This window comes from Taudactylus pleione, unplaced genomic scaffold (genome assembly GCF_031769625.1).
Source record: "Taudactylus pleione unplaced genomic scaffold, aTauple2 ptg000157l, whole genome shotgun sequence".
Classification (NCBI taxonomy): Eukaryota; Metazoa; Chordata; class Amphibia; order Anura; family Myobatrachidae; genus Taudactylus; species Taudactylus pleione.
Genome location: NW_028284559.1, coordinates 4,478,552 through 4,504,485, shown reverse-complemented (window position 1 = coordinate 4,504,485; position 25,934 = coordinate 4,478,552). Strand labels below are relative to the sequence as shown.

Below are 25,934 nucleotides of genomic sequence, written 5' to 3'. Positions count from 1 at the left end.
GTGTCTCTGCCACTACACTCCCCATGTGTGCCTCTGCCCCTTCTACCGCCATGTGTCTCTGCCTGACACCACACTCCCCATGTGTTCCTCTACCCCCTTCTACCCCTATGTGTCTCTGCCTGACACTACACTCCCCATGTGTGCCTCTGCCCCTTATGTGTCTCTGTCTGATACTACACTCCCCATGTGTGCCTCTGCCCCTTATGTGTCTCTACATTCCCCATGTGTGCCTCTGCCCATGTGTCTCTGCCTGACACTACACTCCCCATGTGTGCCTCTGCCCCCTTCTACCCCCATGTGTCTCTGCCTGACACTACACTCCCCATGTGTGCCTCTGCCCCTTCTACCCCTATGTGTCTCTGCCTGACACTACACTCCCCATGTGTGCCTCTGCCCCCTTCTACCCCTATGTGTCTCTGCCTGACACTACACTCCCCATGTGTGCCTCTGCCCCTTATACCCCCTTATGTGTCTCTGCCACTACACTCCCCATGTGTGCCTCTGCCCCTTCTACCGCCATGTGTCTCTGCCTGACACTACACTCCCCATGTGTGCTTCTGCCCCTTCTACCCCATGTGTCTCTGCCTGACACTACACTCCCCATGTGTGCTTCTACCCCTATGTGTCTCTGCCACTACACTCCCCATGTGTGCCTCTGCCCCCTTCTAACCCTATGTGTCTCTGCCACTACAATCCCCATGTGTGCCTCTGCCCCCTTCTACCCCCATGTGTCTCTGCCTGACACTACACTCCCCATGTGTGCATCTGCCCCTTCTATCCCTATGTGTCTCTGCCCCCTTCTACCCCTATGTGTCTCTGCCACTACACTCCCCATGTGTGCCTCTGCCCCTTTCTACCCCTATGTATCTCTGCCTGATACTACACTCCCCATGTGTGCCTCTGCCCCCTTCTACCCCTATGTGTCTCTGCCTGACACTACACTCCCCATGTGTGCCTCTGCCCCCTTCTATCCCTATGTATCTCTGTCTGACACTACACTCCCCATGTGTGCCTCTGCCCCTTATGTGTCTCTACACTCCCCATGTGTGCCTCTGCCCATGTGTCTCTGCCTGACACTACACTGCCCATGTGTGCCTCTGCCCCCTTCTACCCTTATGTGTCTCTGCCTGACACTACACTCCCCATGTGTCCCTCTATCCCCTTCTACCCCTATGTGTCTCTGCCTGACACTAGACTCTCCATGTGTGCCTCTGCCCCTTCTATCCCTATGTGTCTCTGCCTGACACTACATCACCATGAGTCCCTCTGCCCCCTTCTACCCTCATGTGTGTCTCCGCCTGGCACTACACTGCCCATGTGTGCCTCTGCCCCCTTCTACCATTATGTGTCTCTGCCTGACACCACACTCCCCATGTGTTCCTCTACCCCCTTCTACCCCTATGTGTCTCTGCCTGACACTACACTCCCCATGTGTGCCTCTGCCCCTTATGTGTCTCTGTCTGATACTACACTCCCCATGTGTGCCTCTGCCCCTTATGTGTCTCTACATTCCCCATGTGTGCCTCTGCCCATGTGTCTCTGCCTGACACTACACTCCCCATGTGTGCCTCTGCCCCCTTCTACCCCCATGTGTCTCTGCCTGACACTACACTCCCCATGTGTGCCTCTGCCCCTTCTACCCCTATGTGTCTCTGCCTGACACTACACTCCCCATGTGTGCCTCTGCCCCCTTCTACCCCTATGTGTCTCTGCCTGACACTACACTCCCCATGTGTGCCTCTGCCCCTTATACCCCCTTATGTGTCTCTGCCACTACACTCCCCATGTGTGCCTCTGCCCCTTCTACCGCCATGTGTCTCTGCCTGACACTACACTCCCCATGTGTGCTTCTGCCCCCTTCTACCCCATGTGTCTCTGCCTGACACTACACTCCCCATGTGTGCTTCTACCCCTATGTGTCTCTGCCACTACACTCCCCATGTGTGCCTCTGCCCCCTTCTAACCCTATGTGTCTCTGCCACTACAATCCCCATGTGTGCCTCTGCCCCCTTCTACCCCCATGTGTCTCTGCTTGACACTACACTCCCCATGTGTGCTTCTACCCCTATGTGTCTCTGCCACTACACTCCCCATGTGTGCCTCTGCCCCCTTCTACCCCCATGTGTCTCTGCCTGACACTACACTCCCCATGTGTGCCTCTGCCCCTTCTATCCCTATGTGTCTCTGCCCCTTCTACCCCTATGTGTCTCTGCCACTACACTCCCCATGTGTGCCTCTGCCCCTTTCTACCCCTATGTATCTCTGCCTGATACTACACTCCCCATGTGTGCCTCTGCCCCCTTCTACCCCTATGTGTCTCTGCCTGCCACTACACTCCCCATGTGTGCCTCTGCCCCTTCTACCCCCATGTGTCTCTGCCACTACACTCCCCATGTGTGCCTCTGCCCCTTATACCCCTAAGTGTCTCTGCCTGATACTACACTCCCCATGTGTCCCTCTGCCCCCTTCTACCCCATGTGTGTCTGTGCCTCACACTACACTCCCCATGTGTGCCTCTGCCCCCTTCTACCCCTATGTGTCTCTGCTACTACACTCCCCATGTGTAACTCTGCCCCTTATACCCCTATGTGTCTCTGCCTGACACTACACTCCCCATGTGTGCCTCTGCCCCTTATACCCCTATGTGTCTCTGCATGACACTACACTCCCCATGTGTGCCTCTGCCCCCTTCTACCGCTATGTGTCTCTGCCTGACACTACACTCCCCATGTGTGCCTCTGCCCCTTATACCCCTATGTGTCTCTGCCTGACACTACACTCTCTATGTGTGCCTCTGCCCCTTATACCCCTATGTGTCTCTGCCACTACACTCCCCATGTGTGCCTCTGCCGTCTTCTACCCTCATGTGTCTCTGCCTGACACTACACTCCCCATGTGTGCTTCTACCCCCTTCTACCCCTATGTGTCTCTGCCTGACACTACACTCCCCATGTGTGCCTCTGCCCCTTATACCCCCTTATGTGTCTCTGCCACTACACTCCCCATGTGTGCCTCTGCCCCCTTCTACCGCCATGTGTCTCTGCCTGACACTACACTCCCCATGTGTGCTTCTGCCCCCATCTACCCCCATGTGTCTCTGCCTGACACTACACTCCCCATGTGTGCTTCTACCCCTATGTGTCTCTGCCACTACACTCCCCATGTGTGCCTCTGCCCCCTTCTAACCCTATGTGTCTCTGCCACTACACTCCCCATGTGTGCCTCTGCCCCTTCTACCCCTCTGTGTATCTGCCTGACACTACACTCCCCATGTGTGCCTCTGCCCCCTTCTACCCTTATGTGTCTCTGCCTGACACTACACTCCCCATGTGTGCCTCTGCCCCTTATACCCCCATGTGTGTCTCTGCCACTATACTCCCCATGTGTGCCTCTGCCCCCCTTCTACCCCCATGTGTCTCTGCTTGACACTACACTCCCCATTTGTGCTTCTACCCCTATGTGTCTCTGCCACTACACTCCCCATGTGTGCCTCTGCCCCCTTCTACCCCTATGTGGCCCTGCCACTACACTCCCGATGTGTGCCTCTGCCCCTTCTACCCCCATGTGTCTCTGCCTGACACTACACTCCCCATGTATGCCTCTGCCCCTTCTATCCCTATGTGTCTCTGAATGACACTACATCACCATGAGTCCCTCTGCCCCCTTCTACCCTCATGTGTGTCTCCGCCTGGCACTACACTGCCCATGTGTGCCTCTGCCCCCTTCTACCCTTATGTGTCTCTGCCTGACACCACACTCCCCATGTGTTCCTCTACCCCCTTCTACCCCTATGTGTCTCTGCCTGACACTACACTCCCCATGTGTGCCTCTGCCCCTTATGTGTCTCTGTCTGATACTACACTCCCCATGTGTGCCTCTGCCCCTTATGTGTCTCTACATTCCCCATGTGTGCCTCTGCCCATGTGTCTCTGCCTGACACTACATTCCCCATGTGTGCCTCTGCCCCCTTCTACCCCCATGTGTCTCTGCCTGACACTACACTCCCCATGTGTGCCTCTGTCCCTTCTACCCCTATGTGTCTCTGCCTGACACTACACTCCCCATGTGTGCCTCTGCCCCCTTCTACCCCTATGTGTCTCTGCCTGACACTACACTCCCCATGTGTGCCTCTGCCCCTTATACCCCCTTATGTGTCTCTGCCACTACACTCCCCATGTGTGCCTCTGCCCCCTTCTACCGCCATGTGTCTCTGCCTGACACTACACTCCCCATGTGTGCTTCTGCCCCCTTCTACCCCCATGTGTCTCTGCCTGACACTACACTCCCCAAGTGTGCTTCTACCCCTATGTGTCTCTGCCACTACACTCCCCATGTGTGCCTCTGCCCCCTTCTAACCCTATGTGTCTCTGCCACTACAATCCCCATGTGTGCCTCTGCCCCCTTCTACCCCATGTGTCTCTGCCTGACACTACACTCCCCATGTGTGCCTCTGCCCCCTTCTACCCCTATGTGTCTCTGCCTGCCACTACACTCCCCATGTGTGCCTCTGCCCCTTCTACCCCTATGTGTCTCTGCCCCCTTCTACCCCTATGTGTCTCTGCCACTACACTCCCCATGTGTTCCTCTGCCCCTTTCTACCCCTATGTATCTCTGCCTGATACTACACTCCCCATGTGTGCCTCTTCCCCCTTCTACCCCTATGTGTCTCTGCCTGACACTACACTCCCCATGTGTGCCTCTGCCCCCTTCTACCCCTATGTGTCTCTGCCTGCCATTACACTCCCCATGTGTGCCTCTGCCCCTTCTACCCCCATGTGTCTCTGCCACTACACTCCCCATGTGTGCCTCTGCCCCTTATACCCCTAAGTGTCTCTGCCTGATACTACACTCCCCATGTGTCCCTCTGCCCCCTTCTACCCCATGTGTGTCTGTGCCTCACACTACACTCCCCATGTGTGCCTCTGCCCCCTTCTACCCCTATGTGTCTCTGCCACTACACTCCCCATGTGTGCCTCTGCCCCCTTCTACCCCTATGTGTCTCTGCCTGACACTACACTCCCCATGTGTCCCTCTGCCCCCTTCTACCCCATGTGTGTCTGTGCCTCACACTACACTCCCCATGTGTGCCTCTGCCCCCTTCTACCCCTATGTGTCTCTGCCTGCCACTACACTCCCCATGTGTGCCTCTGCCCCTTCTACCCCTATGTGTCTCTGCCCCCTTCTACCCCTATGTGTCTCTGCCACTACACTCCCCATGTGTTCCTCTGCCCCTTTCTACCCCTATGTATCTCTGCCTGATACTACACTCCCCATGTGTGCCTCTTCCCCCTTCTACCCCTATGTGTCTCTGCCTGACACTACACTCCCCATGTGTGCCTCTGCCCCCTTCTACCCCTATGTGTCTCTGCCTGCCACTACACTCCCCATGTGTGCCTCTGCCCCTTCTACCCCCATGTGTCTCTGCCACTACACTCCCCATGTGTGCCTCTGCCCCTTATACCCCTAAGTGTCTCTGCCTGATACTACACTCCCCATGTGTCCCTCTGCCCCCTTCTACCCCATGTGTGTCTGTGCCTCACACTACACTCCCCATGTGTGCCTCTGCCCCCTTCTACCCCTATGTGTCTCTGCCACTACACTCCCCATGTGTGCCTCTGCCCCCTTCTACCCCTATGTGTCTCTGCCTGACACTACACTCCCCATGTGTCCCTCTGCCCCCTTCTACCCCATGTGTGTCTGTGCCTCACACTACACTCCCCATGTGTGCCTCTGCCCCCTTCTACCCCTATGTGTCTCTGCTACTACACTCCCCATGTGTAACTCTGCCCCTTATACCCCTATGTGTCTCTTCCTGACACTACACTCCCCATGTGTGCCTCTGCCCCTTATACCCCTATGTGTCTCTGCCTGACACTACACTCCCCATGTGTGCCTCTGCCCCCTTCTACCGCTATGTGTCTCTGCCTGACACTACACTCCCCATGTGTGCCTCTGCCCCTTATACCCCTATGTGTCTCTGCCTGACACTACACTCTCTATGTGTGCCTCTGCCCCTTATACCCCTATGTGTCTCTGCCACTACACTCCCCATGTGTGCCTCTGCCGTCTTCTACCCCCATGTGTCTCTGCCTGACACTACACTCCCCATGTGTGCTTCTACCCCTATGTGTCTCTGCCACTACACTCCCCATGTGCGCCTCTGCCCCCTTCTACCCCTATGTGTCTCTGCCACTACACTCCCCATGTGTGCCTCTGCCCCTTCTACCCCTCTGTGTATCTGCCTGACACTACACTCCCCATGTGTGCCTCTGCCCCCTTCTACCCTTATGTGTCTCTGCCTGACACTACACTCCCCATGTGTGCCTCTGCCCCTTATACCCCCATGTGTGTCTCTGCCACTATACTCCCCATGTGTGCCTCTGCCCCTATGTGTCTCTGCCACTACACTCCCCATGTGTGCCTCTGCCCCCTTCTACCCCTATGTGGCCCTGCCACTACACTCCCGATGTGTGCCTCTGCCCCCTTCTACCCCCATGTGTCTCTGCCTGACACTACACTCCCCATGTATGCCTCTGCCCCTTCTATCCCTATGTGTCTCTGAATGACACTACATCACCATGAGTCCCTCTGCCCCCTTCTACCCTCATGTGTGTCTCCGCCTGGCACTACACTGCCCATGTGTGCCTCTGCCCCCTTCTACCCTTATGTGTCTCTGCCTGACACCACACTCCCCATGTGTTCCTCTACCCCCTTCTACCCCTATGTGTCTCTGCCTGACACTACACTCCCCATGTGTGCCTCTGCCCCTTAAGTGTCTCTGTCTGATACTACACTCCCCATGTGTGCCTCTGCCCCTTATGTGTCTCTACATTCCCCATGTGTGCCTCTGCCCATGTGTCTCTGCCTGACACTACACTCCCCATGTGTGCCTCTGCCCCCTTCTACCCCTATGTGTCTCTGCCTGACACTACACTCCCCATGTGTGCCTCTGCCCCTTATACCCCCTTATGTGTCTCTGCCACTACACTCCCCATGTGTGCCTCTGCCCCTTTCTACCCCTATGTATCTCTGCCTGATACTACACTCCCCATGTGTGCCTCTGCCCCCTTCTACCCCTATGTGTCTCTGCCTGCCACTACACTCCCCATGTGTGCCTCTGCCCTTTCTACCCCCATGTGTCTCTGCCACTACACTCCCCATGTGTGCCTCTGCCCCTTATACCCCTAAGTGTCTCTGCCTGATACTACACTCCCCATGTGTCCCTCTGCCCCCTTCTACCCCATGTGTGTCTGTGCCTCACACTACACTCCCCATGTGTGCCTCTGCCCCCTTCTACCCCTATGTGTCTCTGCTACTACACTCCCCATGTGTAACTCTGCCCCTTATACCCCTATGTGTCTCTGCCTGACACTACACTCCCCATGTGTGCCTCTGCCCCTTATACCCCTATGTGTCTCTGCATGACACTACACTCCCCATGTGTGCCTCTGCCCCCTTCTACCGCTATGTGTCTCTGCCTGACACTACACTCCCCATGTGTGCCTCTGCCCCTTATACCCCTATGTGTCTCTGCCTGACACTACACTCTCTATGTGTGCCTCTGCCCCTTATACCCCTATGTGTCTCTGCCACTACACTCCCCATGTGTGCCTCTGCCGTCTTCTACCCCCATGTGTCTCTGCCTGACACTACACTCGCCATGTGTGCTTCTACCCCTATGTGTCTCTGCCACTACATTCCCCATGTGCGCCTCTGCCCCCTTCTACCCCTATGTGTCTCTGCCACTACACTCCCCATGTGTGCCTCTGCCCCTTCTACCCCTCTGTGTATCTGCCTGACACTACACTCCCCATGTGTGCCTCTGCCCCCTTCTACCCTTATGTGTCTCTGCCTGACACTACACTCCCCATGTGTGCCTCTGCCCCTTATACCCCCATGTGTGTCTCTGCCACTATACTCCCCATGTGTGCCTCTGCCCCCCTTCTACCCCCATGTGTCTCTGCTTGACACTACACTCCCCATGTGTGCTTCTACCCCTATGTGTCTCTGCCACTACACTCCCCATGTATGCCTCTGCCCCCTTCTACCCCTATGTGGCCCTGCCACTACACTCCCGATGTGTGCCTCTGCCCCTTCTACCCCCATGTGTCTCTGCCTGACACTACACTCCCCATGTATGCCTCTGCCCCTTCTATCCCTATGTGTCTCTGAATGACACTACATCACCATGAGTCCCTCTGCCCCCTTCTACCCTCATGTGTGTCTCCGCCTTGCACTACACTGCCCATGTGTGCCTCTGCCCCCTTCTACCCTTATGTGTCTCTGCCTGACACCACACTCCCCATGTGTTCCTCTACCCCCTTCTACCCCTATGTGTCTCTGCCTGACATTACACTCCCCATGTGTGCCTCTGCCCCTTATGTGTCTCTGTCTGATACTACACTCCCCATGTGTGCCTCTGCCCCTTATGTGTCTCTACATTCCCCATGTGTGCCTCTGCCCATGTGTCTCTGCCTGACACTACATTCCCCATGTGTGCCTCTGCCCCCTTCTACCCCCATGTGTCTCTGCCTGACACTACACTCCCTATGTGTGCCTCTGTCCCTTCTACCCCTATGTGTCTCTGCCTGACACTACACTCCCCATGTGTGCCTCTGCCCCCTTCTACCCCTATGTGTCTCTGCCTGACACTACACTCCCCATGTGTGCCTCTGCCCCTTATACCCCCTTATGTGTCTCTGCCACTACACTCCCCATGTGTGCCTCTGCCCCCTTCTACCGCCATGTGTCTCTGCCTGACACTACACTCCCCATGTGTGCTTCTGCCCCCTTCTACCCCCATGTGTCTCTGCCTGACACTACACTCCCCATGTGTGCTTCTACCCCTATGTGTCTCTGCCACTACATTCCCCATGTGTGCCTCTGCCCCCTTCTAACCCTATGTGTCTCTGCCACTACACTCCCCATGTGTGCCTCTGCCCCTTCTACCCCTCTGTGTATCTGCCTGACACTACACTCCCCATGTGTGCCTCTGCCCCCTTCTACCCTTATGTGTCTCTGCCTGACACTACACTCCCCATGTGTGCCTCTGCCCCTTATACCCCCATGTGTGTCTCTGCCACTATACTCCCCATGTGTGCCTCTGCCCCCCTTCTACCCCCATGTGTCTCTGCTTGACACTACACTCCCCATTTGTGCTTCTACCCCTATGTGTCTCTGCCACTACACTCCCCATGTGTGCCTCTGCCCCCTTCTACCCCTATGTGGCCCTGCCACTACACTCCCGATGTGTGCCTCTGCCCCTTCTACCCCCATGTGTCTCTGCCTGACACTACACTCCCCATGTATGCCTCTGCCCCTTCTATCCCTATGTGTCTCTGAATGACACTACATCACCATGAGTCCCTCTGCCCCCTTCTACCCTCATGTGTGTCTCCGCCTGGCACTACACTGCCCATGTGTGCCTCTGCCCCCTTCTACCCTTATGTGTCTCTGCCTGACACCACACTCCCCATGTGCTCCTCTACCCCCTTCTACCCCTATGTGTCTCTGCCTGACACTACACTCCCCATGTGTGCCTCTGCCCCTTATGTGTCTCTGTCTGATACTACACTCCCCATGTGTGCCTCTGCCCCTTATGTGTCTCTACATTCCCCATGTGTGCCTCTGCCCATGTGTCTCTGCCTGACACTACATTCCCCATGTGTGCCTCTGCCCCCTTCTACCCCCATGTGTCTCTGCCTGACACTACACTCCCCATGTGTGCCTCTGTCCCTTCTACCCCTATGTGTCTCTGCCTGACACTACACTCCCCATGTGTGCCTCTGCCCCCTTCTACCCCTATGTGTCTCTGCCTGACACTACACTCCCCATGTGTGCCTCTGCCCCTTATACCCCCTTATGTGTCTCTGCCACTACACTCCCCATGTGTGCCTCTGCCCCCTTCTACCGCCATGTGTCTCTGCCTGACACTACACTCCCCATGTGTGCTTCTGCCCCCTTCTACCCCCATGTGTCTCTGCCTGACACTACACTCCCCATGTGTGCTTCTACCCCTATGTGTCTCTGCCACTACACTCCCCATGTGTGCCTCTGCCCCCTTCTAACCCTATGTGTCTCTGCCACTACAATCCCCATGTGTGCCTCTGCCCCCTTCTACCCCATGTGTCTCTGCCTGACACTACACTCCCCATGTGTGCCTCTGCCCCCTTCTACCCCTATGTGTCTCTGCCTGCCACTACACTCCCCATGTGTGCCTCTGCCCCTTCTACCCCTATGTGTCTCTGCCCCCTTCTACCCCTATGTGTCTCTGCCACTACACTCCCCATGTGTTCCTCTGCCCCTTTCTACCCCTATGTATCTCTGCCTGATACTACACTCCCCATGTGTGCCTCTTCCCCCTTCTACCCCTATGTGTCTCTGCCTGACACTACACTCCCCATGTGTGCCTCTGCCCCCTTCTACCCCTATGTGTCTCTGCCTGCCACTACACTCCCCATGTGTGCCTCTGCCCCTTCTACCCCCATGTGTCTCTGCCACTACACTCCCCATGTGTGCCTCTGCCCCTTATACCCCTAAGTGTCTCTGCCTGATACTACACTCCCCATGTGTCCCTCTGCCCCCTTCTACCCCATGTGTGTCTGTGCCTCACACTACACTCCCCATGTGTGCCTCTGCCCCCTTCTACCCCTATGTGTCTCTGCCACTACACTCCCCATGTGTGCCTCTGCCCCCTTCTACCCCTATGTGTCTCTGCCTGACACTACACTCCCCATGTGTCCCTCTGCCCCCTTCTACCCCATGTGTGTCTGTGCCTCACACTACACTCCCCATGTGTGCCTCTGCCCCCTTCTACCCCTATGTGTCTCTGCCTGCCACTACACTCCCCATGTGTGCCTCTGCCCCTTCTACCCCTATGTGTCTCTGCCCCCTTCTACCCCTATGTGTCTCTGCCACTACACTCCCCATGTGTTCCTCTGCCCCTTTCTACCCCTATGTATCTCTGCCTGATACTACACTCCCCATGTGTGCCTCTTCCCCCTTCTACCCCTATGTGTCTCTGCCTGACACTACACTCCCCATGTGTGCCTCTGCCCCCTTCTACCCCTATGTGTCTCTGCCTGCCACTACACTCCCCATGTGTGCCTCTGCCCCTTCTACCCCCATGTGTCTCTGCCACTACACTCCCCATGTGTGCCTCTGCCCCTTATACCCCTAAGTGTCTCTGCCTGATACTACACTCCCCATGTGTCCCTCTGCCCCCTTCTACCCCATGTGTGTCTGTGCCTCACACTACACTCCCCATGTGTGCCTCTGCCCCCTTCTACCCCTATGTGTCTCTGCCACTACACTCCCCATGTGTGCCTCTGCCCCCTTCTACCCCTATGTGTCTCTGCCTGACACTACACTCCCCATGTGTCCCTCTGCCCCCTTCTACCCCATGTGTGTCTGTGCCTCACACTACACTCCCCATGTGTGCCTCTGCCCCCTTCTACCCCTATGTGTCTCTGCTACTACACTCCCCATGTGTAACTCTGCCCCTTATACCCCTATGTGTCTCTTCCTGACACTACACTCCCCATGTGTGCCTCTGCCCCTTATACCCCTATGTGTCTCTGCCTGACACTACACTCCCCATGTGTGCCTCTGCCCCCTTCTACCGCTATGTGTCTCTGCCTGACACTACACTCCCCATGTGTGCCTCTGCCCCTTATACCCCTATGTGTCTCTGCCTGACACTACACTCTCTATGTGTGCCTCTGCCCCTTATACCCCTATGTGTCTCTGCCACTACACTCCCCATGTGTGCCTCTGCCGTCTTCTACCCCCATGTGTCTCTGCCTGACACTACACTCCCCATGTGTGCTTCTACCCCTATGTGTCTCTGCCACTACACTCCCCATGTGCGCCTCTGCCCCCTTCTACCCCTATGTGTCTCTGCCACTACACTCCCCATGTGTGCCTCTGCCCCTTCTACCCCTCTGTGTATCTGCCTGACACTACACTCCCCATGTGTGCCTCTGCCCCCTTCTACCCTTATGTGTCTCTGCCTGACACTACACTCCCCATGTGTGCCTCTGCCCCTTATACCCCCATGTGTGTCTCTGCCACTATACTCCCCATGTGTGCCTCTGCCCCCCTTCTACCCCATGTGTCTCTGCTTGACACTACACTCCCCATGTGTGCTTCTACCCCTATGTGTCTCTGCCACTACACTCCCCATGTGTGCCTCTGCCCCCTTCTACCCCTATGTGGCCCTGCCACTACACTCCCGATGTGTGCCTCTGCCCCCTTCTACCCCCATGTGTCTCTGCCTGACACTACACTCCACATGTATGCCTCTGCCCCTTCTATCCCTATGTGTCTCTGAATGACACTACATCACCATGAGTCCCTCTGCCCCCTTCTACCCTCATGTGTGTCTCCGCCTGGCACTACACTGCCCATGTGTGCCTCTGCCCCTTAAGTGTCTCTGTCTGATACTACACTCCCCATGTGTGCCTCTGCCCCTTATGTGTCTCTACATTCCCCATGTGTGCCTCTGCCCATGTGTCTCTGCCTGACACTACACTCCCCATGTGTGCCTCTGCCCCCTTCTACCCCTATGTGTCTCTGCCTGACACTACACTCCCCATGTGTGCCTCTGCCCCTTATACCCCCTTATGTGTCTCTGCCACTACACTCCCCATGTGTGCCTCTGCCCCTTTCTACCCCTATGTATCTCTGCCTGATACTACACTCCCCATGTGTGCCTCTGCCCCTTATACCCCTATGTGTCTCTGCCTGCCACTACACTCCCCATGTGTGCCTCTGCCCTTTCTACCCCCATGTGTCTCTGCCACTACACTCCCCATGTGTGCCTCTGCCCCTTATACCCCTAAGTGTCTCTGCCTGATACTACACTCCCCATGTGTCCCTCTGCCCCCTTCTACCCCATGTGTGTCTGTGCCTCACACTACACTCCCCATGTGTGCCTCTGCCCCCTTCTACCCCTATGTGTCTCTGCTACTACACTCCCCATGTGTAACTCTGCCCCTTATACCCCTATGTGTCTCTGCCTGACACTACACTCCCCATGTGTGCCTCTGCCCCTTATACCCCTATGTGTCTCTGCATGACACTACACTCCCCATGTGTGCCTCTGCCCCCTTCTACCGCTATGTGTCTCTGCCTGACACTACACTCCCCATGTGTGCCTCTGCCCCTTATACCCCTATGTGTCTCTGCCTGACACTACACTCTCTATGTGTGCCTCTGCCCCTTATACCCCTATGTGTCTCTGCCACTACACTCCCCATGTGTGCCTCTGCCGTCTTCTACCCCCATGTGTCTCTGCCTGACACTACACTCGCCATGTGTGCTTCTACCCCTATGTGTCTCTGCCACTACATTCCCCATGTGCGCCTCTGCCCCCTTCTACCCCTATGTGTCTCTGCCACTACACTCCCCATGTGTGCCTCTGCCCCTTCTACCCCTCTGTGTATCTGCCTGACACTACACTCCCCATGTGTGCCTCTGCCCCCTTCTACCCTTATGTGTCTCTGCCTGACACTACACTCCCCATGTGTGCCTCTGCCCCTTATACCCCCATGTGTGTCTCTGCCACTATACTCCCCATGTGTGCCTCTGCCCCCCTTCTACCCCCATGTGTCTCTGCTTGACACTACACTCCCCATGTGTGCTTCTACCCCTATGTGTCTCTGCCACTACACTCCCCATGTATGCCTCTGCCCCCTTCTACCCCTATGTGGCCCTGCCACTACACTCCCGATGTGTGCCTCTGCCCCTTCTACCCCCATGTGTCTCTGCCTGACACTACACTCCCCATGTATGCCTCTGCCCCTTCTATCCCTATGTGTCTCTGAATGACACTACATCACCATGAGTCCCTCTGCCCCCTTCTACCCTCATGTGTGTCTCCGCCTGGCACTACACTGCCCATGTGTGCCTCTGCCCCCTTCTACCCTTATGTGTCTCTGCCTGACACCACACTCCCCATGTGTTCCTCTACCCCCTTCTACCCCTATGTGTCTCTGCCTGACATTACACTCCCCATGTGTGCCTCTGCCCCTTATGTGTCTCTGTCTGATACTACACTCCCCATGTGTGCCTCTGCCCCTTATGTGTCTCTACATTCCCCATGTGTGCCTCTGCCCATGTGTCTCTGCCTGACACTACATTCCCCATGTGTGCCTCTGCCCCCTTCTACCCCCATGTGTCTCTGCCTGACACTACACTCCCTATGTGTGCCTCTGTCCCTTCTACCCCTATGTGTCTCTGCCTGACACTACACTCCCCATGTGTGCCTCTGCCCCCTTCTACCCCTATGTGTCTCTGCCTGACACTACACTCCCCATGTGTGCCTCTGCCCCTTATACCCCCTTATGTGTCTCTGCCACTACACTCCCCATGTGTGCCTCTGCCCCCTTCTATCGCCATGTGTCTCTGCCTGACACTACACTCCCCATGTGTGCTTCTGCCCCCTTCTACCCCCATGTGTCTCTGCCTGACACTACACTCCCCATGTGTGCTTCTACCCCTATGTGTCTCTGCCACTACACTCCCCATGTGTGCCTCTGCCCCCTTCTAACCCTATGTGTCTCTGCCACTACAATCCCCATGTGTGCCTCTGCCCCCTTCTACCCCCATGTGTCTCTGCCTGACACTACACTCCCCATGTGTGCCTCTGCCCCCTTCTACCCCTATGTGTCTCTGCCTGCCACTACACTCCCCATGTGTGCCTCTGCCCCTTCTACCCCTATGTGTCTCTGCCCCCTTCTACCCCTATGTGTCTCTGCCACTACACTCCCCATGTGTTCCTCTGCCCCTTTCTACCCCTATGTATCTCTGCCTGATACTACACTCCCCATGTGTGCCTCTTCCCCCTTCTACCCCTATGTGTCTCTGCCTGACACTACACTCCCCATGTGTGCCTCTGCCCCCTTCTACCCCTATGTGTCTCTGCCTGCCACTACACTCCCCATGTGTGCCTCTGCCCCTTCTACCCCCATGTGTCTCTGCCACTACACTCCCCATGTGTGCCTCTGCCCCTTATACCCCTAAGTGTCTCTGCCTGATACTACACTCCCCATGTGTCCCTCTGCCCCCTTCTACCCCATGTGTGTCTGTGCCTCACACTACACTCCCCATGTGTGCCTCTGCCCCCTTCTACCCCTATGTGTCTCTGCCACTACACTCCCCATGTGTGCCTCTGCCCCCTTCTACCCCTATGTGTCTCTGCCTGACACTACACTCCCCATGTGTCCCTCTGCCCCCTTCTACCCCATGTGTGTCTGTGCCTCACACTACACTACCCATGTGTGCCTCTGCCCCCTTCTACCCCTATGTGTCTCTGCTACTACACTCCCCATGTGTAACTCTGCCCCTTATACCCCTATGTGTCTCTTCCTGACACTACACTCCCCATGTGTGCCTCTGCCCCTTATACCCCTATGTGTCTCTGCCTGACACTACACTCCCCATGTGTGCCTCTGCCCCCTTCTACCGCTATGTGTCTCTGCCTGACACTACACTCCCCATGTGTGCCTCTGCCCCTTATACCCCTATGTGTCTCTGCCTGACACTACACTCTCTATGTGTGCCTCTGCCCCTTATACCCCTATGTGTCTCTGCCACTACACTCCCCATGTGTGCCTCTGCCGTCTTCTACCCCCATGTGCCTCTGCCTGACACTACACTCCCCATGTGTGCTTCTACCCCTATGTGTCTCTGCCACTACACTCCCCATGTGCGCCTCTGCCCCCTTCTACCCCTATGTGTCTCTGCCACTACACTCCCCATGTGTGCCTCTGCCCCTTCTACCCCTCTGTGTATCTGCCTGACACTACACTCCCCATGTGTGCCTCTGCCCCCTTCTACCCTTATGTGTCTCTGCCTGACACTACACTCCCCATGTGTGCCTCTGCCCCTTATACCCCCATGTGTGTCTCTGCCACTATACTCCCCATGTGTGCCTCTGCCCCCTTCTACCCCCATGTGTCTCTGCTTGACACTACACTCCCCATGTGTGCTTCTACCCCTATGTGTCTCTGCCACTACACTCCCCATGTGTGCCTCTGCCCCCTTCTACCCCTATGTGGCCCTGCCACTACACTCCCGATGTGTGCCTCTGCCCCCTTCTACCCCCATGTGTCTCTGCCTGACACTACACTCCCCATGTATGCCTCTGCCCCTTCTATCCCTATGTGTCTCTGAATGACACTACATCACCATGAGTCCCTCTGCCCCCTTCTACCCTCATGTGTGTCTCCGCCTGGCACTACACTGCCCATGTGTGCCTCTGCCCCCTTCTACCCTTATGTGTCTCTGCCTGACACCACACTCCCCATGTGTTCCTCTACCCCCTTCTACCCCTATGTGTCTCTGCCTAACACTACACTCCCCATGTGTGCCTCTGCCCCTTAAGTGTCTCTGTCTGATACTACACTCCCCATGTGTGCCTCTGCCCCTTATGTGTCTCTACATTCCCCATGTGTGCCTCTGCCCATGTGTCTCTGCCTGACACTACACTCCCCATGTGTGCCTCTGCCCCCTTCTACCCCTATGTGTCTCTGCCTGACACTACACTCCCCATGTGTGCCTCTGCCCCTTATACCCCCTTATGTGTCTCTGCCACTACACTCCCCATGTGTGCCCTCTGCCCCCTTCTACCGCCATGTGTCTCTGCCTGACACTACACTCCCCATGTGTGCTTCTGCCCCCTTCTACCCCCATGTGTCTCTGCCTGACACTACACTCCCCATGTGTGCTTCTACCCCTATGTGTCTCTGCCACTACACTCCCCATGTGTGCCTCTGCCCCCTTCTAACCCTATGTGTCTCTGCCACTACAATCCCCATGTGTGCCTCTGCCCCCTTCTACCCCATGTGTCTCTGCCTGACACTACACTCCCCATGTGTGCCTCTGCCCCCTTCTACCCCTATGTGTCTCTGCCTGCCACTACACTCCCCATGTGTGCCTCTGCTCCTTCTACCCCTATGTGTCTCTGCCCCCTTCTACCCCTATGTGTCTCTGCCACTACACTCCCCATGTGTGCCTCTGCCCCTTTCTACCCCTATGTATCTCTGCCTGATACTACACTCCCCATGTGTGCCTCTTCCCCCTTCTACCCCTTTGTGTCTCTGCCTGACACTACACTCCCCATGTGTGCCTCTGCCCCCTTCTACCCCTATGTGTCTCTGCCTGCCACTACACTCCCCATGTGTGCCTCTGCCCCTTCTACCCCCATGTGTCTCTGCCACTACACTCCCCATGTGTGCCTCTGCCCCTTATACCCCTAAGTGTCTCTGCCTGATACTACACTCCCCATGTGTCCCTCTGCCCCCTTCTACCCCATGTGTGTCTGTGCCTCACACTACACTCCCCATGTGTGCCTCTGCCCCCTTCTACCCCTATGTGTCTCTGCCACTACACTCCCCATGTGTACCTCTGCCCCTTATACACCTATGTGTCTCTGCCTGACACTACACTCCCCATGTGTGCCTCTGCCCCTTATACCCCTATGTGTCTCTGCCTGACACTACACTCCCCATGTGTGCCTCTGCCCCTTATACCCCTATGTGTCTCTGCCTGACACTACACTCTCTATGTGTGCCTCTGCCCCTTATACCCCCATGTGTCTCTGCCACTACACTCCCCATGTGTGCCTCTGCCGTCTTCTACCCCCATGTGTCTCTGCCTGACACTACACTCCCCATGTGTGCTTCTACCCCTATGTGTCTCTGCCACTACACTCCCCATGTGTGCCTCTGCCCCCTTCTACCCCTATGTGTCTCTGCCACTACACTCCCCATGTGTGCCTCTGCCCCTTCTACCCCTATGTGTATCTGCCTGACACTACTCTCCCCATGTGTGCCTCTGCCCCCTTCTACCCTTATGTGTCTCTGCCTGACACTACACTCCCCATGTGTGCCTCTGCCCCTTATACCCCCATGTGTGTCTCTGCCACTATACTCCCCATGTGTGCCTCTGCCCCCCTTCTACCCCCATGTGTCTCTGCTTGACACTACACTCCCCATGTGTGCTTCTACCCCTATGTGTCTCTGCCACTACACTCCCAATGTGTGCCTTTGCCCCCTTCTACCCCTATGTGGCTCTGCCACTACACTCCCGATGTGTGCCTCTGCCCCCTTCTACCCCCATATGTCTCTGCCTGACACTACACTCCCCATGTATGCCTCTGCCCCTTATACCCCTATGTGTCTCTGCCTGATACTACACTCCCCATGTGTCCCTCTGCCCCCTTCTACCCCATGTGTGTCTGTGCCTCACACTACACTCCCCATGTGTGCACTGCCCCCTTCTACCTCTATGTGTCTCTGCCACTACACTCCCCATGTGTCCCTCTGCCCCCTTCTACCTCTATGTGTCTCTGCCTGACACTACACTCCCCATGTGTGCCTCTGCCCCTTATACCCCTATGTGTCTCTGCCTGACACTACACTCTCTATGTGTGCCTCTGCCCCTTATACCCCTATGTTTCTCTGCCTGACACTACACTCCCCATGTATGCCTCCTGCCCTCTTCTACCCCCATGTGTCTCTGCCTGACACTACACTCCTCATGTGTGCTTCTGCCCCCTTCTACCCCCATGTGTCTCTGCCTGACACTACACTCACCATGTGTGCTTCTACCCCTATGTGTCTCTGCCACTACACTCCCCATGTGTGCCTCTGCCCCCTTCTACCCCTATGTGTCTGCCACTACACTCCCCATGTGTGCCTCTGCCCCTTCTACCCCTATGTATCTCTGCCTGACACTACACTCCCCATGTGTGCCTCTGCCCCCTTCTACCCCTATGTGTCTCTGCCTGACACTACACTCCCCATGTGTGTCTCTGCCCCTTATACCCCCATGTGTGTCTCTGCCACTACACTCCCCATGTGTGCCTCTGCCCCCTTCTACCCCATGTGTCTCTGCCTGACACTACACTCCCCATGTGTGCTTCTGCCCCCTTCTACCCCATGTGTCTCTGCCTGACACTACACTCCCCATGTGTGCCTCTGCCCCCTTCTACCCCTGTGTCTCTGCCTGCCACTACACTCCCCATGTGTGCCTCTACCCCTTCTACCCCCATGTGTCTCTGCCACTACACTCCCCATGTGTGCCTCTGCCCCTCATACCCCATGTGTCTCTGCCTGATACTACACTCCCCATGTGTCCCTCTGCCCCCTTCTACCCCATGTGTGTCTGTGCCTCACACTACACTCCCCATGTGTGCCTCTGCCCCCTTCTACCCCTATGTGTCTCTGCCACTACACTCCCCATGTGTACCTCTCCCCCTTATACCCCTATGTGTCTCTGCCTAACACTACACTCCCCATGTGTGCCTCTGCCCCTTATACCCCTATGTGTCTCTGCCACTACACTCCCCATGTGTGCCTCTGCCCTCTTCTACCCCCATGTGTCTCTGCCTGACACTACACTCCCCATGTGTGCTTCTACCCCTATGTGTCTCTGCCACTACACTCCCCATGTGTGCCTCTGCCCCCTTCTACCCCTATGTGTCTCTGCCACTACACTCCCCATGTGTGCCTCTGCCCCTTCTACCCCTATGTGTATCTGCCTGACACTACACTCCCCATGTGTGCCTCTTCCCCCTTCTACCCTTATGTGTCTCTGCCTGACACTACACTCCCCATGTGTGCCTCTGCCCCCTTCTACCCCTATGTGTCTCTGCCTGACACTACACTCCCCATTTGTGCCTCTGCTCCTTATACCCCCATGTGTGTCTCTGCCACTACACTCCCCATGTGTGCCTCTGCCCCCTTCTACCCCATGTGCCTCTGCCTGACACTACACTCCCCATGTGTGCTTCTGCCCCTTCTACCCCCATGTGTCTCTGCCTGACACTACACTCCCCATGTGTGCCTCTGCCCCCTTCAACCCCTATGTGTCTCTGCCTGCCACTACACTCCCCATGTGTGCCTCTGCCCCCTTCTACCCCATGTGTCTCTGCCACTACACTCCCCATGTGTGCCTCTGCCCCCTTCTACCCTTATGTGTCTCTGCCACTACACTACCCATGTGTGCCTCTGCCCCTTCTACCCCATGTGTCTCTGCCTGACACTATACTCCCCATGTGTGCCTCTGCCCCCTTCAACCCCTATGTGTCTCTGCCTGCCACTACCCTCCCCATGTGTGCCTCTGCCCCCTTCTACCCCATGTGTCTCTGCCACTACACTCCCCATGTGTGCCTCTGCCCCTTATACCCCTATGTGTTTCTGCCTGATACTACACTCCCCATGTGAGCCTCTGCCCCCTTCAACCCCTATGTGTCTCTGCCTGCCACTACACTCCCCATGTGTGCCTCTGCCCCTTCTACCCCATGTGTCTCTGCCGCTATACTCCCCATGTGTGCCTCTGCCCCCTTCTACCCTTATGTGTCTCTGCCACTACACTACCCATGTGTGCCTCTGCCCCCTTCTACTCCATGTGTCTCTGCCTGACACTACACTCCCCATGTGTGCCTCTGCCCCCTTCAACCCCTATGTGTCTCTGCCTGCCACTACACTCCCCATGTGTGCCTCTGCCCCCTTCTACCCCATGTGTCTCTGCCACTACACTCCCCATGTGTGCCTCTGCCCCTTATACCCCTATGTGTCTCTGCCTGATACTACACTCCCCATGTGAGCCTCTGCCCCCTTCTACCCCTATGTGTCTCTGCCTGACACTACACTCCCCATGTGTGCCTCTGCCCCCTTCTACCCCTATGTGTCTCTGCCTGCCACTACACTCCCCATGTGTGCCTCTGCCCCCTTCTACACCTATGTGTCCCCCATGTGTGCCTATGCACTCTTTCCATCCCTTTTGAGTGCCTCTGCCCCTCATCCACTCCACTTGTGTGCCACTGACCCCCGTCAGTTGCTTTCCTTCTCTGTGTCACATTCCAGGCCTGGCCAGTTTGTGGCTCTCCAGCTGTTGTGAAACTACAAGTCCCAGCATAACCTCCCACTGATCCAGCTGATCATCTAAAGAATGCTTGGACTTGTAGTTTCACAACAGCTGGAAAGTCACAGGTTGTTCAGGCCTGCATTATCCCTTCTTTCCCCCCATCCCATCTGTTCTCCTACTTTCTTCTCCTATCTGCCCTCACCATTCACTTTCCTCTTATGTCACACCTTTCTACCCCCTCATCTTCCACTTCTCCACTCTTTGTCCTTCCATCTTAATCTTTTGAATGTACTACATAGAACCATGGCCGTTGGCTGACGATCAGAAGACGTATGAATGAAGGGAAGTGCAACCAAGTTCAACAGCTCATAATTGAATCTAAGGATGGCAGGTAAGTACAATTCTCACTCAGCACTCTACGCTACACCTTTGCACCCTCCAGGCATGATCCACTTGTACTGGGCCCCATGATTCCTGATGGCGGCCCTGGTCATAATCACTGGTGCTGATGGTCCACTTGTACTACTATATAAATCTCCTCACACCAGGCCCATCACCCTCCACCCACCTTCTCCTCCTCTCCTTAACCCAACTTCAGGTCTTTCGCTATTGTTATTAAATTCCAAGTCACATGCATCAGCATCTTTATTGTTATGCTGTGGCAGACTAAATGAATGCTGAGATGCCCACTTGCAGCGACTTGTGGTGGTGCAGTTCCATCTTGTAGCGTGTTTAGATGCACCATCCAAACTTTCCCCTCTGGCAGGTGCAGTTTCTCCATCTGACCATGGCCTCCTGTGTGAGCTGTTCTGCGTCTTTGGATGCAGCTGCTTATAGCAACATGCCCGGGACACACCTACGTCTGCTCAGGCACCCCCATGTAACCCACCAAGAAAGCCCACCGACCATGCATCCAGTCTCTCAGGGCCATAGCTAGGATTTTTGTCACCCGGGGGAAGACAATAATTTGCCCCCCACCCAACCGGTAATTGCTGCATGGCAATGCCTCCTGCAGCATTGCCCCTATAGTAATGCCCCCTTTAGCAGTACACCTATAGTGATGCACCCTGAGGTATTGCCCCTGTAGTAGTGCCCCTACAGTAGTGCCCATATGGTAATTCCCCTGTAGTGCTGCTTACCCCCCCCAAAAAACCAACTTGCCTTAAACCCTGCCCCAACGTCCGCCGCCATCCGCCCGGCTGCTCCTCGGAACTATGGGAGAGATATCATGACGTCTCTCCCATAGTGCCCGTGAGGAGAGCCGGAAGCTAGAGTTCAGGAGAGAAGTCCAGCCTCCGGCTACCATGGCACTGCAGGGCAGGAGCCGGGCGGCCGCTGGTAATGAAATCTCAGCGGGCGTCCGGCTTAGCGCCCCTTTGCGGCACAGGAGGACACTGCAGGAGGACAGCCCCCTAGTTGCAGCCCTGAGTCTCTGAGCGCTAACAATCAGTTCGCGTGTGCACTGCGACTCTAACGCTAACACAGATAAAGAATAACGGCCAACTGCACAGGGCCGGTACTACAATTAGGCAGCTGCCTAAGGGGGCAGCACCTGATGGGGCAGCACTGAGACTGCTAGCAGAATAATAAGGATGTCTTTCAAAGAGATAACCTTATTTCACATAACACTGCAGACATGTCATAGGGTCTATTTACTAAGCCTTGGAAGGAGGTAAAGAGAATGGAGATAAAGTACCAACCAATCAGCTCCTGTAATTTTTCAAACACAACCTGTGACATGGCAGATAGGAGCTGATTAGCTGGTACTTTATCTCCCCTCACTTTATCTCCATCCAGGGCTTAGTAAATAGACCCCTATGTTTGAAAAATTAGTTAGGAGCTGGTTGGCTGGTACTTTATCTCTGTCCACTTTTGTTCCATCTAGAGCTCATTAAATAGACCCCATAGTCTGACATGTCTGATGCAGAACAGCCAGCAGCAGTAGTATCCGCCGCCGCCCCTTCCCTGTCTGGTGGCTGCTTCCTCCCCTGGGATCAGCCACCAATGTACTGCTGTCTATCTGTTCCTTTTCCCGCCCCTCCTGATGTTCTGGCCATTCCTGTTCCTATGATTTGATTACAACTCAGCCAGCTCCATGGGGTGAATCCAGAAAGATGAAGAGACCACAACCTCCTGTATATACTGTATGGGTGGAGCTACTGGGGTAGAAAACAATAAATATATATATATATATATATATGTATTTAGAAAAGAAGGCACTGAGAAGGGACTTTGAGCTAAGACTTATCTTATGGAAAATACATTTTGGCCCAGGACATTATGTCATAGTTAATGAGAGGTTCCTGTTGAAAAATAGCACTGCATATATATGTATATACATACACATATACACACAGTCACTTTTGAGCATATTTGAGGGGTGGTACGCTAAACTTTTTTACCTAGGGCGCCATGACTCCTTGCCCCGGCCCTGCAACTGCATGTGGCATGGACACTGCATCCAAGTCAGAACCAGGCCCAAGGTCTTCACACTCTTCTCTTCCTCTTCTCCTTTATCCTGTCCCTTATATCCCATTCTCCAGCCCCATGTCCCACTACCCTAGCTCCATTTATCTCCTCACTGCCCTCTTCCTCTAGACTGTATCTCTCACCCCTTAATGCTAGGGACGCTGGTATAGAGGAGCCTTGACGACGGCCCAGGGCTTATTCATATATTTGCAAATGTATGTAAACCAATACCTCTGAATTTCTATTATCATGTAGGATTCAAGTATTTTTGATTTATCTGCAGTGTGCTGGGGGGGCAATTTTCTTTTTTCTGTGTTCAGTGTAAACCCTGCCCTTTACAAGCACCTGTAGTATATTAAGCTGATTGAGCAACTACCATATTTTTTGCTTGCAGTTTGGAGGCATGAAAGGAGTCAGCATTAGGAGGAGGTGCTGATGCTTATAGTGCCAAGTGGAGGTTTTTTGGGGTACCTCCAAGGTAAGTTAGCGCTCAGCTCATACATGTATTGTTATCATGCAGTACATCAATTTGTTATTATATGACCCAGAGTGGGTGCTATTATGTAGCAATAATTATTTTGGGGTGAGCGTTTGGGAGTGGGGCCCCCGGGATTGTTCTGGCTGGACCTTGCTCATGGCATCACCACTTAATTCACATAGAATATTTTTTCACTTTTCTATGCGTTTGTGTATTATTTATGTCATTTTAATTCTTTTACATCTCATTAACACTTATTGATTTATCTTTACACACCTATCCTTTACACTTCACTATCACCTTTTTTCCCCTTTTCGTGTGATGCCCTGGGGATGGTCCTTGGCTGGAATTTTTTGGGGTGCCTTGCTTCTCGGACGTGAACCCCTTAATGCTAGGGACGCTGGTATAGAGGAGCCTTGACGACGGCCCATTGCTTATTCATATATTTGCAAATGTATGTAAACCAATACCTCTGAATTTCTATTATCATGTAGGATTCATGATCCAGTTATTGCAAGTTACCACAAGACAGTGGGGGCCTCTCTGCACCAGCTCTCATGCATTAATTTTATGTGACAAAATCTCTATATATTGTAATGCATTACCAAATCTTTGTGTCCGGATCCGGCCTCCTGTCCTCCCAGTGGCCTCCAGGATCTTTATGTGATGGAAGCCATGTTTGTGCAGCCTCTTGGCAGCAGCCAAGCCAGAGATCCCTGATCCAACGATCAGCACGAAGGGGCCCTCAGGATCCACTGGTTCAGGATGCACAGAGACCGCGGAGGGGGAGTAAGGAACTGGGACTACAGACAGTACAAAGATGAGGAGAAGCCTGGCCCTGGGACTGTCTCTGTGTATTTGCATGTTGTCTACTTTCTTCTTCTTGAAACACAGAAGATATGAGCAAAATACCAAGCAAAGGCGTCTTGAAAACTGTTGTTTTTCTTTTGCTTTAGCCCAACCCAAATTACTATAAGCCAAATATGTGTGCAAACAATGACACAACGTGAAGACTTCCAGATGTGCTCGTGCGAGTCTAACCAAACACATTAACATTCTGTGATTGGATCCAGAATACTGACACTGTAGGCACAAGTTAAACATGTAACATATTAAAAAGTAGCTTCCTATTCTTTGACATCCTCACCGTCATCAAGGAGAATGTACCCCATTGATAATCCACTTTCTCCTTGTGCCTCCAAACTACTCTTAATAAATCCTATCACAGCCTCTCCCAATGGACTGAGGGCCAGATTCAGGAGTGCACGGAACGCATATTCCCGATTATCTGCGAGTGTGCAGACTGGGTCCTGCTAAGACGCACGCAAGCCCTTGAATGTCTCTGCCTGATTGACATGTAGCAGCAATTAAGGGGTGGTGTGGGGACAGCTGCCTTTCCCGAAAACGGGGCGTGTCTGCCCCGTTTTCCGGGAGTGGCCAGCACAGGGATTGCGTGGACGTACGCAGTCTGCTGGGCTCGCAAGTCGGCCAGCCTGAGTAAGCTGAGGCTTACTCACCTGGTCGGCCACCAGCCCGGGGCCATCCACCATCGACCACAGATTGTCGCGATGGTGATTCCAGCCTGCAACCTCCGTTGCAGTGCTGGGATCACAAATGCAGCAGGGGGTGTCATACACCTCCTGCTGCATTTGCATTAATGCAAGGATCACAATTGCAAAGCTTTGCTCTTGCGATCCTTCCTGAATCAGGCCCTGAATCTGCTACTCATCAGGATGGCCACTGCTTTGTTCTTGTATTGCCTACAGCTTTTCATCTCTTTAACACTCCTTTCTCACTATCAGAACATCACCTTATCATATCTTTCAACTCTCTGCTGACAAACGCTTCCAAGCTTCTTCATACCCACTGAATTCTAAGTTCTATTAATTATAAACCACTAATTTCTACATTTCCTGTCCCAATATGGCAGCACAACATATTATACAAACCTTAGCTACAGCTTTTTATCAAGTGGCCCCAGCTTCTAATCATCTGTCCTCAATGTCAGCCATGACACAATGAAGAAACAACAGCTTCAAAAACCTTTGCACAAAGTAGAAAGCTTTAAGCATAAGTCTCATACTTCTTATGACTTCCTCATATATGCTGCTTT

The 25,934-nt window shown here is 54.5% G+C and overlaps 1 protein-coding gene across 1 annotated transcript in view; it reads right to left on the bottom strand.

The window, feature by feature from the left end:
* Nucleotides 1-24,700, bottom strand: part of LOC148521558 (peroxisomal N(1)-acetyl-spermine/spermidine oxidase-like) — a 62,418-nt gene extending 37,718 nt beyond the window's left edge. Inside the window, exon 1 of the mRNA XM_088474970.1 lies at nt 24,427-24,700. Coding sequence (XP_088331096.1) covers nt 24,427-24,685 — 259 coding nt within the window. The 5' untranslated portion in view covers nt 24,686-24,700. The remainder of the gene's footprint in view (nt 1-24,426) is intronic.
* Between the last annotated feature and the right edge of the window lie 1,234 nt (nt 24,701-25,934).